This window comes from Rhopilema esculentum, chromosome 10 (assembly GCF_057945365.1).
Source record: "Rhopilema esculentum isolate cy_ngs chromosome 10, ASM5794536v1, whole genome shotgun sequence".
Taxonomy (NCBI): Eukaryota; Metazoa; Cnidaria; class Scyphozoa; order Rhizostomeae; family Rhizostomatidae; genus Rhopilema; species Rhopilema esculentum.
Window position 1 is genome coordinate 2,876,354 of NC_142824.1, and position 18,925 is coordinate 2,895,278.

The 18,925-nt window shown below is 33.9% G+C and overlaps 1 protein-coding gene across 1 annotated transcript in view; it reads right to left on the reverse strand.

Annotated features, from left to right (window-relative positions):
• LOC135684700 (uncharacterized) overlaps window positions 1–242 on the reverse strand; it is a 52,386-nt gene extending 52,144 nt beyond the window's left edge. The window contains exon 1 of the mRNA XM_065200338.2: window positions 10–242. Coding sequence (XP_065056410.1) covers window positions 10–87 — 78 coding nt within the window. The 5' untranslated portion in view covers window positions 88–242. The remainder of the gene's footprint in view (window positions 1–9) is intronic.
• Window positions 243–18,925: the final 18,683 nt, after the last annotated feature.

The window sequence follows — 18,925 nt, forward strand, 5'->3', positions numbered from 1 at the left end:
CATAATTACCTGGTACAACCCTCTTTGGTAAATACAAGGGTACCAAATACGATCAACTGCTGTATTCTGAGAGTAGACTGAAGACATGATAACAATGTAGAATGCTAACAGCTCATTTAGCGTTGTATACACAACCCTTCTGCAATGGACCACAGAGCAAATTAAAATCGCATGCGTTAGCTACTGCCTAATCAGACCGAATCCAGAACAATCCAATCAACAAAGAATACGCTAATGTCAATCATCATATAGCAAAGATCGGGATTAAATCTTGAATGAGGCTTAGAAACTGGGAGCTGAAAAGGAGGTTGGCTTTGCATCGTTCGTATTATCGACAAGATCTTGTACATCCTCGAGATAGATTCATATCTTTTCAGAATTACTTGTGATACTCTTTTAGAAACGGAAACGATAAAGGAAGTAAAAAGAAAGGAAAGTATTAAGTAGACGATGATCAGCTTTCTCGCCACACGTAGACTCAAAAGCGTGTACTCAGATTGTACAATACCACTTCTGAAATGCAACCGTGATTCTTCTGAAGGCTACTGTTTTTTATTTCATCAACTGTAAATATAAATGCAAAAAGCCGTTCGGTTTCTTGTCTGTAAATTAAATCATGTTGCTAAGTATTGTTGTATAATCAGCAACGTTTCCGTTCTTTAAGAAAACAAAGCGGTGAAACTTTCACCACATTTTTTCATAGAACTTTTGTTGAATAATCAGAATTCAAAATCCAGTGCTTAGAAGTCACCAAGCCATCCCCTTTATTAATGAAATCTATAAAACAGGTGTTGATTTCACATACATCAACGCGCTCTTTTTGAATAAAGGGCTTTCAAAACCCCAATTTTCTCCGTACATTTGCTTTGAAAAATGCAATACAAAAATTAGGTAACCAGGCATGTTTGTTTGATAATTTTTTACTATCTTTATTAAGAATGCAATTAAATTTTCCACTTTTTGAAAGAGGTTAAACTGAAATTCAAAAAGACATCAGAGCTTGACTAACAATTCCTTACTTTATAATCTACGCAACCAGATAAGATGTTATTTTGAGCAGATGTTACTCTTTTGGTAAATACCACATTCTGGCTCTTCGCAGTTGGCTAAGGACAGATGGATGGCAACACGCTTTGCTTTCCTGTGAATAACTCTCTTCTTTGCTGCTTTAATATTTGAGATGAATCATTCTGCACCTTGGTCCATTCTTTGATTTTTATTTTGGAGCCCTGTGTGAATAATAGAAGATACTGCATAGTTAGAGATGGGTCTTTTATGTTTTTAGTCTTAGAAAATTGCCCTATGCTCAGCTTCTAAGTACACTTTGAAATGACCTTTAAAGCAAGCAGGCGGCAAATTAAGAATTCTTCAATGTACCCTTCTAGAAAATTGGGGTGAAGGCAAATCTACAAGTCACGCCACACAGATCTCTTAACAAAATGAATAATTAGTTATCACCAGTTTCCTCTGATTCCTTTGTCAAATATTTTGGTATCTGCGTGCGGCAAGAGCCTATTATTAACAAAAGATTTTGGTTTCTACCTAAATTTGTAAAACAAATCATGAAATTACGGTGGAATATCCAATTGAAGAAAAGTGCCCTAATGTTTAGCGTTCCAATTCTGATTATGATAAGGAACAATGAATCAATATATCCGTTTGCAGGGACAATAAGTTGCTTAATGGTTTAAGTTACCTCATCCATAACTTGAAATAATTCACTAAAAACATAAAAAAACAAGATAGAGAATATGATATGTCAACTTGGAAACGAGGCTTGTTGCAGGGCTAAATGTTTTTAGCTTCATTATTCTTTAACGACAATTTTTAGTTGATGTTGCGAAAATTAGGCATGTGGATTAACAGAATGTCATTCATAAACACTATCAGTGGCTAACAAACATTATTTTTCAATATGAAAAAGAAAGTCATGATGATTATGAGCCCTTTCTCTCGCCATACCCGCTCCTAGCCTTAGACTAATGGCGCCATTATCATTTAAAATCTATATACTCATCTTCTAATGAATTTGAGTTCAATAAGCTAATTGCCATTGACCACCTTAATCTTTCTGATGTTCATTGTCCATGATCGTTTTCGTTTTCTGGTAAAAGCGTCTAGCGTATGGTCTAAGTTCTCAGACGTCAATGATAGCAATAATATGATGGTTTTATTGACAAAACAGTGAGCAAAACTGAATAGATCATTATTAAAGATAATATGTTGCAGCATGCACTGGCTTGTTGCTTAGAAGTCTACCTGCAACCCTTTCAAAAGGTTGCAGTTTCTCCTTTAGGCTGTCACAGACAAAACAATCGTTCCAATTATCATCAGAAAACTGAAAAAGACATTTCAGTAACTTTTATTTGTATTTTCAAAAACAATTATTTCAATATAATTTCAAGTTGAAACTAAGTAGTAGTTAGAAACATCCCCTCTAATAATAACAGGGACTCCATGTGAACCTCGATTTCAAACGGCGGGAAATTCAACTTTGAACGAGCAGCTGTCTCTGCAGGTATCCTTGAGATAGATGAAAGTTAGATAGGCCGGAGCTATGTCGCGAAATCTTCAGGAGTGACACAGAATGTTTCATATAGCAAATACAACTGAACATGCTGATCTTCTAAAATTTGGAACATGGTGAAATATAGAGTTACACTCTCAAACATCTCTTAAAGAAGCAACCAGTCAGAACTAACCAACGATTATCTTTGCTTGATACAGATTACAATCTAGTTTGGGCAACTGATTACAATCTTATCAAAAATTAGCTTGGAATTTGACCCAACTTGAATTTTATCAGCTTTTAGATTACGTCATAAGGTGACTTTAAAACTGGTGAAAAGACTATCGCCTATTATCTTGAAAATTGAAGTAAAATTTTTATCCTCTTCCTGAGAAATACCTGTTACTAATGATATACATCAAAGCATTATACCTTGAACCAAACTTTGTCATTTCACTATCAGGGACTATCATAGTGCTTATAGTTTATTGTGAAGGCTGTACTGTTTTCCCCAATATTTCCGTTAAATTCAAAATCAAGACTATGGAGACAAACCTGGTGTACGAAGATATAAACCCAGGAATATGGAGCCGTAAACCTTGATTATTGAAAGGAAAAAAAAGTAGAATAGTAATGTAAATTATTCAAATGTATGGGTTTTATATGGCAAAGCAGCAAATATACATTCAAAGTCCGGAAATCATTCCTTTAGAAGCAGTTTGGTAAGAAGAAAAACTTTGAGAAAGCTGAAATAGTTGTTCATTATTAGCAATATGAATTAAGAAAAATAAAACATAAGGACTAATGCCCGAGCTGATAACAATAAAAAGTACCTCGATGATGAATATTGAAAAAAAGCTGAAATGTTGCTTAGCAATCTGTTAGAATAGCCAAGCATTTGTATGGCTGTACTGTAAGTTCATCAATGTAGGCCATCTAAAACTGGTTAATAAACAAACGTTTTTAATTTGTTTAAGAGCTTGAATATTGTTTCGTGAATCATTGATGCTTAAAGTTGCTTTAAATGCATTTACCTTTGCAATAGGCCAAACAAGAAAAATTTTATCCATAAGATGTCATTTTGCAAAAAAACACTAAAATCATTTTCTAGCTAGACTTGAAATTTAAGAACGCTTTTTCAATATAGCCTTTATGGCTATGACTCAAATAATCTTAAGACTTGTGGGTTTAAATAAATAGAGACGACATAACACAAGACAATAATAGATAGAGAACAGAGGATTGCTTAATAGAATAATTGTAAGGGGTCTTCGCTTCAGTCACATATTGTCAGTGTCACGTTTAGTCATTCGAAGTCATTTGACAAGAGTCAATTTCTAGACAGTAGCTGAAATATTGTGATAATTATGCGGCTGTGTTCACAACTAAGATTCATTTAGCATATCAACTTTGGAATGTGTCATGAGAATCACTGTCATTCATCAGAATATCTTCTCAAATGAAATGCAGACATACAATCTAAAAAGAATTTCAGAAGATTTTATAGTTTGTTTTCATACAAATTCATGTTCACAAATCAAATACACTTTTCCATAAGCTGGTAAACTATGCTGTAAAAAACAGAACAACCCAAAACAATAAGCCATGTTAATAACATTTAACGATTTATGATAATCTCTAAATGGCTTGAATATATTTAGCATTGTCAAATGAATCATAGATTATATGTAACCGCTCAATGAACAGACCGAGTTTATCTGCCCTAGGCTCTATCTGTTTTTAATATCAACCTCAATTCAACATTCCAAATATTTTTTGTAATACGATAGGATCCTTCTTGCCTATAATCGTTGCTTTTACTTTGGGCTACGAACCAAACAATCGGCTTTAAAATGGTTAGATCCATACATGGATATAAAAGTTGACAATACAAAAGGCCTCAAACAAAGGTCCATTGTTGTCGTTTTTAGATCTATTGTCTGGTTGCAAAAATTTACTCAGTGTTACTTTTGATCAGATTTTTTGCAGGAAAAGCGACTATATGGCCCGGGGGCGTTTATTTTAAAGTATTTAGGCAGGGTCGAAGAAAAACGTATAGAAATACAAAATTTGTTGGGTAAAAAAACAGCCGTAATTCCTTCCTTCGTTTTATTGTAATGTGAGCTGATTACGATGTTTAGAACTCAAAAAATGCAGATTTTTAAGACTACAAATACACAATTGAAAATTCCGCAAGTTGTGAAGTTGCTGTAAAATCTAGGAACTGCAGCTCTCTTTTAAAACCATCTCTCTACAAAAATGACGAAAAGATTTATCTTTTGAGACAAATATTTTACTCTTACTTGGAGTCTCGTATCAATTGAGATTGCCACTGATGTTCTTGTAAATATGAGGCAAGCTGAGTCCTGATAAAATTATCATAACAGTCAATTAGCAATCTAATAAAACATTAAGCGGCTTAATACGTGAGACAACGGTCTGTGTTTTAACGATACAGACTTTTATAATGCAATTTTCACAAGCTTGAATTGAAAGTCTAAATTATTTTGACAAGCCTTCAGGACAAGTGTCAAATCAAATTAGAGCTGCCATCAGATATATATCAGACACGTCATATATCTAAAATAAAGCATATCGATTCTGCTCGAAAGAGTTGTACACCTATAAGGCAGAAGATAGCTAATAGCATGAAAATTTTGCCAATCTGATATACCTATTAAAAGGTAGGTGAACTGGAAGCAGCAGCTACGATGCTGTTTAAGATATTGCTATAAAGTCGAGAAATAAAACACCTTTTAAGGGCAGCAACGAATTATGGTTGAAAGCATGGTACCATTATTATTATAATTAAGCAGTCACAGTGGCTGTAATTGAAAATCATTTTCACAACACAATTTATGTCTCTGTATTATGTCTCTGTTCTTGCCGTAACAAGATTTAGCATCCTTTCCGTTTAAAAAAAATGTTACAGCCAAAAGGAAAAATATCAAATTTGTTATTATACTTCATAAAAGTGCTTTTAAGAATCATTATGATGATCATGGTCATCAACACTTTATATATTATAGATTTTCGGTCTTAATATATTTTCATTACATGAGCTCGTCGGGGGGTAGAAATAAGATTAATACAATGAAATATTTTCTAAGCATTGAGCATTCGATCATTGTCAATATATACGGAAAGCGTTTGTTGACTTCCATTACAAATGTTTTACTTATTAACGTCTTTTCGATTTTTACATTCAGTTTTCACATTCAAAAAAACACAAAAAGTGGCCCTTCTTTCTTATTAAAACTTTTATTTGAACCTTTAAACTTTGCTTATATCAATTACGAGAGCAAACGCCAATACAAACAGCAGAATACAAATACTCTGCAGCATACTGCGAGAAAAACGGGTAGTCAACGAGCTACTACAATCAGTAACACTACAAAATTTATTGAAGATTAAGCAAAAAAGAAAACAAAACTGGCAAAAGATAAAAGCAATTAAAAGCATGATCACAGGAAAGGGAAGAGCTTGGGATGTTTGATAAATTCCCCACCACCTGCCTAATCGACAAAAATTTTTTTTACTATAGTCTACAAAAGGATTATATCATGTCTTTACTAAACTAAAAGAAGCTTCTTATAAGACAGATTGTCAAGTTCCCTACAACCTAGTCATCAGAGGAATAATATTGATCTTTCCAAAGTTTTTATTTTCACTCACTCAGCATTTTCTATAGTCCTTTTCTCTTGAAAAACCTCATGAGACTGTTCTTTAATAAAAGTAAATAACATAGTTAACTGAGCCAAATAATTGACGTAAAAGGATACTAGTAAAAAAAAACTTTCTATTTTGCTTAGAAATAATAAAAAGTTTAGTGGATAAGAGCCGAAAAATGAAAGAGGGTGGCTGCTAAAATGCCATGCTGAAAAACGAAAAATGAAATGGATGTTTTTGAAAAGTGGTATTTTCGAAGTAGAATGGGTGTCGTAACAGTTGAAAAAATAAAAAGCTTATTTCAATATAAAGAGCAATAAAAAGGGATTAAAATTTTTAAGAAAAACCTGCAGGTCTTGTTGTAAAAACAAGTAAAAATGGAATGACATTCAAGCTTTCACATTAGAATAAGGTGAATAACGATATCAGATTTTGCAATGCTTTTCAAAGTGGTATTTCTGAAGGTTCTGATAACAACATTACCAAATTTTTACAGATTTTAGCGGGACTGTATACGAGATGGATAGTAGTTATTAAAAAAATCAATTCTGTAAACCAGTTGAGAGGATGGCTAAGTGGTTAGAATTGCTGATCTTAGATCCAGGGGTCTATGGTGACGTGACCAAACTTTCACTTAGAGTAAGGGGAGTTACCAGCTTTCTGTTATCCAAGGCAAAGAAATAACGAGATATAGCCACATAAAGAGAAAAGACCGGTTTTATGTAGATTGTTTCCGAATCTGCTAGATGTAAAACGACTGGGCTCTGCCAATTATCTGAAACATGTCGTCATTATAGAGTCTTGCAAAATCTGGGTTGTCTAAAAGATGTTGTCCGATGGCAGAGTCACTAGTTTTACATACAAACAATGTAATATGAACATATAAACATCTCCATACAAACGAAAAAGCTCTTGTTCTCTCTTAGACTCCGGTGATAATATTTCTATAGACACACAGCAACGATTGGACAACTATTCCGGTCATGTGCTTGCGTTTTTCTGATTGGCCTATTTCGATCCACAACTTGTATATATTTTCCATCGTATTTTTTTGGACCTTTATTCTGACATTTCATACTCTGAGGAGTGTCAGACGAAGAAGTTTTAATTAGTACCCTATGATGTGAATTGTTTGCTTCTCAAAAAAGCAATATTCAAGTTTTGTACTGCCAGAAAATTGTTCACAGTACTACTTTCATAAATTTTAGATGTTTTCTCTACTATTTGACCAGCAAGCAACAAGACATTTTGCTACTCTTTTCTTTGATATAATTTTTGGTGTCTACAAATTGCTATAATTCTAACATTTTTTTCAGCAACTCAGTTTGTCAATGCATGGTTGAAAAAAAATGTTTTATTCTACATACTTTTAAATCTAGCCAGTTATGCCAATTATCATGGCCGTTTGGTCACTTAACTGAATTTAGTTAAGATTTGTTGAAATAAAACAATTTGATTGAATAGATAAAACAAGTTATGACCTTACTTGGTGTTTAAAATATTTCCTCTTGACAAAATATAACTCTGGTGTATTAAGCAATAAATATTATTTTAATACAATCTTTTTGTGATGCAAAAGTTGAAAATAGCTTTGAAAAAAGCAATGTTCGTCTGACACTCTTCAGAGCTTTTCGTCTAGACGAAATCTATGTTCTGACGTTTTAACTCTGAAGGGCGTCAGATGAAAAGCTTTAGTTTACTTGAATGCATGCTTTTTTCAAAGCCATTTTTAAATATTATTATGTTTACCAACACAACATAAATAGACAACATAGCAGTCTAGTCGTCCTAAGGGAATCTTTTACTACTTGGTTTGATAGAAACATGAGATATCAATATCATTCTAGGAACAATCGGGGCAGGCAATAATGCACCATTTTAATAAATATATTTTCCTGATTTTGAGAAACTAAGAAAATACGCAAACCTATTTCTCCTATCAAACAAAGTTTAATATTTAAACATTTCTTTTTAACTATAAAGACTTTTATATAATCCCTAATAGAGATGTATAAAAACAGTTCTAGACTAATCAACAATTATTTTGGTGAGTAAAAGATAAAAGAGGATATGGACCAAAGCAGTGGCAGATGTCATAGAGCAAAACAGAAAAAATGCAGAAAATCAACAATTTTCTGGATAGAATGTCATTAAATTTATAAGTGAACCAAAAGGAATTTGTTTGGGAAAATAAAGCAGGAGCACCTTCTGTTTTGGCACAAGGGTACAAAGCATCGTTCTTTAAGCCTGTTTTAAAGGTATACCAGAATCACCAATTAGAAGTTTTATTCGGAATTTTCCAACTTCATTTTACGATCTAATGCACGGATATTTCAATGAATATTCAAGATTCGTAGTGCTCGATGCTTTGCTACATTAGAGGCTCCGCTGCGCTCATTGTTGCGGCGCATCATGTTTCAGGAAACAGTATGCTCCAGGGCTCTTAAAACATTATTGTCTTTTTAAAGGAATGTGGTTGAACAATGTATAACAGCCTCAATTTCCTTTCAGATCGTTTAAAGACAACAGAGATTTTCATTAATCCTTTCGCCAAAAATTCACGGAAGGATTAGTATTTTCACGTTTTTCTGGGAAAAAAGGAGAATCATGGGACATGTTAATTTACTATTTAATAGTTCACAAAACAAAGATTCATATTCAATAATGCGCGCGTTAACACATAATTTATCCACGCTTTTATCCCCTTTTTTTAAAGGAAGCGGCATTGCCATGTTTTTCTTTCCAAATATTGATGTCAAATCTCCTTAAAAGCTTTGCAAAGCAGATTTCAATGATCCTTGAACGTTTATTTACAAGAACACCAATATGGACCGAAGCATATCCTTTGGCGATAGGCTTCCAACAAAAACCTTAGAGAAATATGCAAGCAAACATGCCTAGGCCATCGTGTGTGCATTGCTTTCAAGCTATCACGTTCACTTGAAGGCATTCTAATTAATTCATTTTCAAGCAAAGGCAGTTGTTTATTGGCAGAACTTGAATTTTATGATTTCAAACCAAAGGATTCCTATACTTGTTGTTTGGTGACGTCATGCGAAATTCAGAATGACTATTTCATCAAAAGTTCCGATCGAATGAAAAGGAAATGCTCTTATTAATATTTCTGCGTAATGCTTGTGCATCCATGCGTCAAATTAAAAAGCTTGTAATGAATATTAGGTAGTCTAAATATACTGAAATCGAAAACGTTTGCTAATAAAGCTTCTTACAAAAGGCTTAAACACTACGGTCCCGATTAACTCTGTTAATATTTTCATTGTTAAAGGAAATAAATGCGGTAAGAAATTTTGTTGGTCTCTACTTAAAGTCAATCAGTATTCACACAGCAACCAGGCAACAGCATAATATATTACATTTGGATACTAAAGAGACGATTAAACCTAAAGAAAACGCCAATAAACTATTTCAAGCTAAAGAAAATTCCCCTCAGATTGATTTTGTGTGACGTCACAGTAGCGAGATCAAAATATAGCCAATATTTCTATATAAAAGCAGCCTTTTACTAACTATTTAAAACAAAGTTCCTTGGCAACAAGAACAGTTTTATAACAAATATTAAAAATGACAACTTGCATTGAAGAATGCACAAGACAATCCCACTCACCACCTCCGAACGAAGGAAATAAAAAATTTCTTATAATTGCAAACGATCTCAAAACATTGAACCTTCATTCAATTTATTTGTTTAAGGAACGTAGTACTTTAGCAATATTAATTTTTCGAGGGATCCACCGCCATAAATACTTAAAAAAACTAAAAATTCATGTACATACCTAATTAATTTTTAATTATTTACACACTACCATCAAAACTCTTGTAATCTAAAATAAGCATATAAAATGAATACCTGCAATAAAAACAACACATTGCAAAAACCTAGTTGCATTTAAATAAGACATGGGGTAAAGGTAGCTGTGACGCCATTCCAAGACGTAATACGCCTAAAATAGAAACATTTATGTCCATTTGTGGAGTTTTTCTTTGGTACCCTTAGGTCAGTTGATTTATTCCTAAGATTCCTAGTGGTCAGCTGGGACGTTGTTGTGCAAAATGCTGACCTATGAAGACATCTACAGACTTTCCAGCTAGTAGCTCATCTCCAGTTCTCCAACTTAGTTTTTTGTGAATGGCTTGCCAATGGCATTTCAACTGCTACAAAATACAATACAAGCAGCACGGTTTTGCAGATCTTCCAAAAACTGATCAACAACTTCGAAAGGTGTGACCCTTGATAAATGTGTACATTGTATTCAGAGTGAATCAACGAGTATCAAAGCTAAGATTCAAGAGAATTTCATCAGAAACATCATGGCCTGTGCCATTAACTAATAAATGCAGAAGGAAATATTGCAGTACAATCCTGAAATATTATGGCATTCTGCGATTTTTCAAATCAAAAGAATTTTAACTAGCCCTGATTGAAAAACTTTTCTCCCTGTAAATATCAACCATCTGCTAAAAGCAAGCTGTTGAGAGACTCAAATTTTATACTAATGCAACATTCTGCATTCCTAAATTGTAAGCAATCTCGTGAATTTTCATGAGCAGCTGGTATATGTGCCTTATGTTCAGAAAAGTCTGAGAATGCGTTAAATTATAGCTCTGGATTTCCAATTTATTTACTGAGCATGACATAAACAGTATTAAAAGGCTGAGAAAACGTAGAAATTATACCAAAGAACAATTAAATATATCATAAAACTGGTAAAAATGAAAACGAAATGATAGATTTCTTATGGCTGGAGGTGACAAAAATAATCAATAAAAAACCAAACCAAAGGCTGGACATGACCACATGACTATGAATCTTTAATTTTCATCATCTTGTAAAAAACTGCCAACATTAAACTTTAATCAAATCAGGATTGAATTACAATTATTAGCTTTCAGTCGCTGAGCATATAGTTTTAAGTACCATTATTCCATGTTTAATGCCATGAAGCGACTTTAAAAAGCTATAAAGAGACTTCAATAAATAGTAAATTCAGTTTTTAAGTTTGTGTTTGACATTGCATTAACGCACCAGGCCAGAGACGTCAGAAGCATTTCAGGGTTGACAGAGCCTCAGTTAAAAGGGACACCTTGTATCGAAAAAAGAGCATTGTTCCAAACACTCTATAAACATTTCTTTTTAGAAAAGTAGCATTTTTAAAAAAACTGAAAATGGCGAAAGGGCTCCTGGTGTCTCCGGTTGTAACGTCCCTATGCAAGGCTATATGAGTATATTTGACTATCTTTGAATAAATATTTAAAAAAACGTATGCTTATACAGGTTTAGAGATAAAACACTGAAGTACAAGGGATAAATCTTAGTTAAACTGAAACCTAAAGAAACTTAAACTTCAAACCAGCAGCAAGATTGTGAATTTTGTTTCCTATTTCATATTCACGTTGTCATAAAACAAATAAGTTCAATCAAAGACGAAATATAAAAAAGAATTTGAATTCTATAGTTCATCTCGCCTGTCTCTCGACAGCAGTCAGCAGAAAGCAACGAACAGCTGAGATAAGGGAAGAAGAACGGAATAAGATTAATACAGAAAAAGTTACTGGTTATTAAAAGCGAGATTAATCATTGGATTTTCAGCGTGGATAGCAAAAGAGCAGTGTGATTATCCTCATTCAAAGATACAGAGGTTGGCTCACTATGGCTTTCTGCGTGGAATTATCTATTGTTCGTGATTCTTTGGTTGGATTTGAGCAAGATAATCCCATGATAACAACAAGCTGGCATCATCATACAGGCAAGGATAAAAAAGCCACTTTGAAATGTCACAAATGGGTAAAAATAATTGCTTTATCAAAATTTAGAAAATCATATTAGGAAAAATAACAAATGAACAAAACGATGAAACATTTTGATGAATGGGAAACTGATAGGGATTCCTTGCAAATTTTGGTTTATAATTCCGATTGAAATGACAGACAAAAAAAGAGAAAGGAAGTATAAACGATAAATGAGCTAAACTTGCACATTATTAAGAAGGATAAGCAGCAACCACATTTCAAATAGACTGCACGGAGATAAGGGGTGATAAGTTAGCCTCACCTCCTCAGACATCATTGGAGAGTAGACATAAACAAAGCCAATGACAAGAGGTTGTCTTTAACAATCTTATCTGCTTCATAATGCAGCTGATATGCATCAGCACAAGGAGACTTAGACTGAGCCAAGGACCTTTGAGTTGATTCTTGGTACGTTTTATTTTGGTCACAAGCTTAGTTCAATATGCTATACTATTATAAAAATGACTAAAATTATGCTTTAGGTGATCCGTTTGAATTGCTGTCCCAGAACCTGATTCGTATTGAAGCTTTTGTAGCAATATGCTAATTCTCTCGACTTGTAAAAAAATCCATCAGGAGGTCTGACATTGAAGGTCTTACTAGATTGTAAGTCAATGGTCTTGTAACGAGTGCAGCAAGTTTTAAGCGAGCAGAAGTTAGCTTAATACTATAAAGATATGAGAGAGAAAATAAGAATTGAATGATTAGAGGGAATAAAACGGCAAGCTACCATATGAAACTGGTAGCACAGAAAACTGCTGAGTGTAACATACTGTTATAATGGCAAAGATTTCTCAGTGAGTGTGCATGGCAAAGAAAACTATAACTGCTGGGAGCAATACTTTTGAAGATATGGCATTGGATGATTATTGTATTTGACAGGAGGCAGACAATAATATCAGAACCGTCAATTCTTTAATAATTAATTAAAATTTGTTAATGGCTGGAAAACTTACTTCACTGTGTTCTTCAATTCACAAATGTCTTACACCTACTTTTACTCGTCAAATTACCAAGAAAAGTTTTTGAAAAAGATTCAATGGCAATGCCTTCATGTAACAAAGATCTGTTTGAATAGAGTGAAGGTGTTTGAATATATTTAAAGTACACTTTATCCATTACAGTAAGTCTTGGAAGTCAGCCTTAGATTCTTACTGTGTCAATGCAACTTAAAATACTTCGATCGATCTCTGGGAAAGAACAGCAAGCTATAATTTGTGAAGATGATGTATGGCAGGAAATGTTAAAAATCAATTATCGATTCACAACAAGAGAAGAACATCACAAAGCGTCCATCAGGGATCATTCTTAGCTTCTCTACTGTTAAATGATAATTGATCGACAATTTACAATACAAACTCGACTTAATGATGATTAATATCTACGCTTGAAAACATTTAGGTGATCGTAAGTTTCTAGCGAATCCTCTTTGAGTTATTACTCCAGAATTCCTTGTCAAAATTACTTTCACATATTGGGTTTTGCTATGTATATTATCTCGATTCTCACATCATGCACTACTACAAACTAGCATTTCGCCTAAGCTATCGATTCCTTATGAACTCCAATATCCTAATCCGCTCGTCAAGACAACGAACAAAAAGAAGGAAACAGCCATGCTTAAGAGGTTTACGTTCGTTGAATGGGAGCAAGATACAAAAGAAAAAGGCATAGCTGCGTATGTTGGAAGAGACATGCTGTTTTATTCTATCTCCAATCTTCATCAATTCAGGGTTATATATTTTTAACTCAATATTTTTAGGGTTTTACATTCAATTGAATTCTTTCTGCCCAAAACAAAGGAAATACACTTTACCAAAAAATTAACTAACAGGGCACTAATTATTTGTTGTAAGTCAAACACGACTTGATTAAGTATAAAGATCTGTTTGGATATCTGCTATCCATAAGATATTATTCCGAGTTACATTAAAGTGAAAAATGCAAGACTTTCGGCTGAAGTGAAATTTGACCAACAATGGTGCCCAGTTTAAATGAAACAACCTTAGATCGGTAACATTTCCTTGCTTGATATTTTCAATAGGCAAGCGGCACTGTGGGGTAACCTTTACAGTCATGTGCTCGCTTTGCCGATCAGCCTTTTTCGATCCACAACTGGGTATATATAATTCCTAGCTTTGAGTTTCCGATCAATGCTCTGATGTTCTAAACTCTGAAGATAGCATACAAGTATCTTCATTATGTTTCGAAATTTTTGCTTTTTTCAAAGCTACTTTCAATCTAAAATCTCAAAAACATGAAAGGCTCCACTAAGATACCTTAAAACACCATACCTCAAAAGCCATAGCATTAGACTATCTCGACTTGCATTCCCGTCAAGTCTTACGATTTTCGCATAAGTCTTCGGGATATCGGTGATTTTCAAGCCTTACGGCGAAACTGAAATTCTAATGTTTTTTCTCCACTAGCGCCAAACTGTCAAAGATTTCTTCTACGCGGGGAACACCAGCACAATATATTCTAAATTTGTGCATAACCAAAGTACCGTGAGGAATTGGCACGGAATTGGTAGCAATGGCTTTCGAAGAGACCTTGTATTCATAGGTTAAGGGATGCAGCCCCAATCCTATGCATCCACTACGCTCATGCTTGTATTCTTTGCTTCTTCTTTTATTCAGAAGTCAAAAGTTTCAATGGTGGAAGATTCGCGATAAATGGCTGAATTGTAGGGTGGAAATTATTGCGTGTTCTACGCAAAGACCAAACTGTCCAGTCATTATTTCCGACTTTCTATATTCAAATTTACGAGCCTGCTTGCTATCTGGTGAGTCATTTCTCTATATTTTGACATAATATTGAACTTTAAACCTGAAAGATGTTCATCGTTGTAATTTTGTAAACAATGTTCTAAATTACTCGAAGTTTCGACCGATGGTACCGTTTTCATTTTATTGTGTTCATATTGAGTAGTTTGCTTTGTAATTTACAAAAAGTTTGCATTTTGCATTTGTTTTGAAATAAAAAAATGACAAAGCTGAAGTTTTCATATGGTTTAATTACCATTTTTTACACAAACTTATGGCTTTGTATGCAAAATCATATGGCAGGACACCACAGTAACTTGACAGGTATGACTAGAAGAACTAACTATATTGGGTGAGATCGAGTAGCAAAGTGAGACAGAAGTCATCGGAAATCTATTCTTAGAATTTTTGAAAATTGAAAACATAACCTGAAAGAGCATTTACAAAATGCCAATTAAAGTGGAAGTTGAATCTGTTGCAGACTGCTGAGATATAGCATGCAGAAAAACTTAGTTCTCCTCCTGTGGGACTACTGGTGATCTAGTCTGGTTCATAGATTTCAGTACCAAAACCAAATGACAGTGTTCTGATTGAGAAAGAGCCTTTACTCAATTTGGCACATCTCCTCTGTTCTGTATCACATTAAACAGATTTTACATTCCAGAAATGGGGACAAAATCTAGTGTCATAAAACTTGGGCCTCTTGACTATGCCTCATTACTTAATTCTACTAATCATTTAGTGAAAGTGAATTTGAAGTTTGTGTTAAAATTCCATCTATCTTGGTGAAGAAGTATTTGTCATTTCTTAATAAATTCATTATTCTAACATTTGGAAGTCTTGTAATCAACCTTTGTAAAATTACTAAAATACAACATGCTTGTAATGTTCTTAATATAATGATTACCAAGTTAGGTCTAGAAAGATCCAGAAAAAGCAGATCCTACAGAGCGCATATGAGGGTTGAAACATTTCAAGTATTAAGCAACCTCCCATTTTGTATTAAGGAATAGGAAAGAGTTATAACATCATTCAAGTAGGAAGGCAACACAAAACCAAAACAATGAGATCAAATTATTTTGTTTGATGAAAGTTTGATGAAGCAAGAACCTGTGCTAATCTTGCCATATCTCTGCCAACTTCTAACACCTTCAACTGATTTTGCCTGTGTAAAGGTAATTCACAATGCCTTTCAGGTTAGGGGATAAAAATTCAAAATTTCTATAACAGCTTTTATGACATCATCAGTAAAGAGCTCTATTGGATGATTTTGCAGGTGAATATTATTGCTCTTTGACAGACCATTGCAATCATTTTGTTAGAACCAGCAATGAAAATTTAGTTTTTCTTTTTTTCAAATTTCTCATAAGACCCATTCAAACAAATAATAATTGATTGTCATTATACTGATCTTACCTCTACTGTGTGCTTTCCACAGGGTTGTTTTAAATTGCCACTGCTTGCTTTGCAAAAGTATACAGAAGTATAGTATACATTAGATCTTTATAAGCCAAGCAGCTAGAATTGAAAATGGAGAAAAATAATCTCCTTGTAGCCTCAAATGAACAACAGCTGTATCATTAAAGAGACATATTAAAAACAAAATATAACTGAAAGTATAGAGAGAGCCTTATTTAAGAAAAATATAGGACATTTTGCAGTCCTTAAGATAATATCTCAGGTATATGATTGTGTCTAAATCAGTCTGGACATTTCAAAGTATGTGGTCAATACATTAAAAACTGTGCCCAAAATTTGAAGCTTATGTAAAATTTTTATCATGTAAATTGTGTACAAGCAATAAATTACTTATTCTGCAAATTCTGTTCCTTTCAGTTTTCCAAATAGCAAATTAATCAAGATCATTGTTTTTTTACCAAAATAATTAATGGTGATCAAATGCTACCAGAACTCACAGAAACTAGAAAATTCTAAATTCTAAATTGAAAAAATTCTAAATTGTGTAGCTTTATTGCTATTATAATGTAATCAAAGGTGCTCCATAGTCAGAGCCTACAAGTTTTGGTGTATAGAACTCGGTGGCTCTAAATTGCAACTCCGAACTTTTCCCCTTAACATTATGATGAGGTAACCGGATCAGGCACCAGGTATAATTTACATATTCATCAATATTATTTCAGTTATAATGATAAGCTGATAATTCATTTAGAGATATTTGCAAAGAAATCGGGATATAAAAGTTCAGGGATATCGGATTGCCATTCTATCTTTATAATTCAAACAACTAAGAAAAATTTATGAGAGAGACATTGAAGAATAATAAAGAGTAACTTGTCCTCAAACAATTTAACAAACCTTTAAATAATTACATTTCAAGGCTGAATATAGAAATGAACCCTTACCTTTTTCAGATCACTATCTATCAGAAACGCAAATTGCCGCTATCAAATTAAAAGGCAGCTCTTAATGTGACTGCCAATATAAAATCGGAGCTCGGAGCTCAGTAGGACCACTCTTCTGTGGTAGGATGTCTGGCAGCCTCGACTTGGTGATTTCCCGCCAATATTCTTGGGGCACCTTGGCACCTTAACAAATTCTTTAAGAAATACAACACAGTATCCAGTATCCAATAAGATTAGTTGAAAAAAGGAGAGATCTAAATTGCAAGCAAAACAGTTTGTTGTCATGCCAATAAGGTAATCCCCAAACGTCTCTTAAAGCCAAAAATGAGCAATGATCACATCTTCTGTAGTCTGCAGGTAGACTCTTTAGAGCTGATCTTCCGTGGTCGCTGTCATGTAAGGTATACTTTATATTTATATCCTTTGTTCGTAAAGTTTCCAACGTAAGCATCGAAATGAATATTCTCGTTAACACAGATTCAGTTTGTTTCTTTGTTAGGAGAGCTTGGAATTGAAGAAGATCTTGGGCTAGTTTGCCCACAGTAGTATGTATTATAATCAAGTATACACAACACAAAGTGGAGTACCATTACTCTAGTGATGCAAAATAAGTGCAGAGAAACTTCAGTATTCATGCCTTTGATAAATTAACAATAAATGCCGCTTCTTCTCCTTCTGTAATCTGCACATTACGACTCTTTGTAACAAACCGTATGAAATCCCAGAGTTCGTGCCATGCTAAAATTGATCACGATCTTCCAGCTGAAAAATTTGTGAATGTTGAAAAACTTAAAGAGTGGATTCAATCCTATGAAAAAATGTGTTTATTGTCCTAATGAAGTAGGCGCGTCAATGTATTAAAGTCTTCTTTGGATAACATTCTATTTTGACATGGCTCAAGATAAAGAAAGTTTTAACAAAGTTGACGATGTTGTGTGGGGTGGCACAAACTTTTCGCACGAACTTGTTGTATTACTAAAATGAGCAGGCTAATTATCATTGTGTACATCAGTCAGGCCTATGTAAATCTTTTTAGGATGTCACTACTTTTCTATGTTAACACTTTTGTACAATGCAACCTCTTTATTTAAGAGAAACTTTACAGAAATTTCACACCTGCAAGATCAAAGGACAAATGAAATAAGGGCTATAAATGACTGCATATAAAAATTAATAAACGGGGGTCCAAATAAGCTCCAGGGGGGGTCAGAAAAAATCAAAAAATTAATAAGCGTCCCCCCTTCTATTAAGGACCTTAGAGTAGTTAAATACAAGATCAGGGCAAGGCTTTGCATCGTAAATTTCATTGAAGAGTCAAAAGTCATAAGTTACCATGGTATACACTTATAAGGAGAAAGAAAAGGGGAACATAAAGTAGATATGGACAGGACCGCCGAGAGGTTTCGAAGGCCTTGGGGCAAAGCTGAAAATTTTTGCAATGCCCTTTACATCAACTTAAATTCATCAATTTGTAAAACGTTTTACTTTTTAGGTATAATTCTTTTGTTTTTAGTTGATTCCATTCTAAAATGGAATTCATTACTTTTTGAGGCCCCCTTAATCTTAGGGCCCTGGGACAATTCGCCTCTTGCCCTCCCCTCTAGGCGGCCCTAAATATGGCACTGACGATTGAAGAGGATTTCAAGAAGTTGGAAGAACAAGAATAAGACGGAATAGAAACATTGTTTCAGAAAAGATCTGAAAGGAGTGAGTACTGTGAAACAACTGCCGACAGATAAAAGGGATTCATTAAATACGATTTGAGCAAGATTCTAAGACAGTCTGGGAATGAAGGCTGTTTAAAAGCGCTT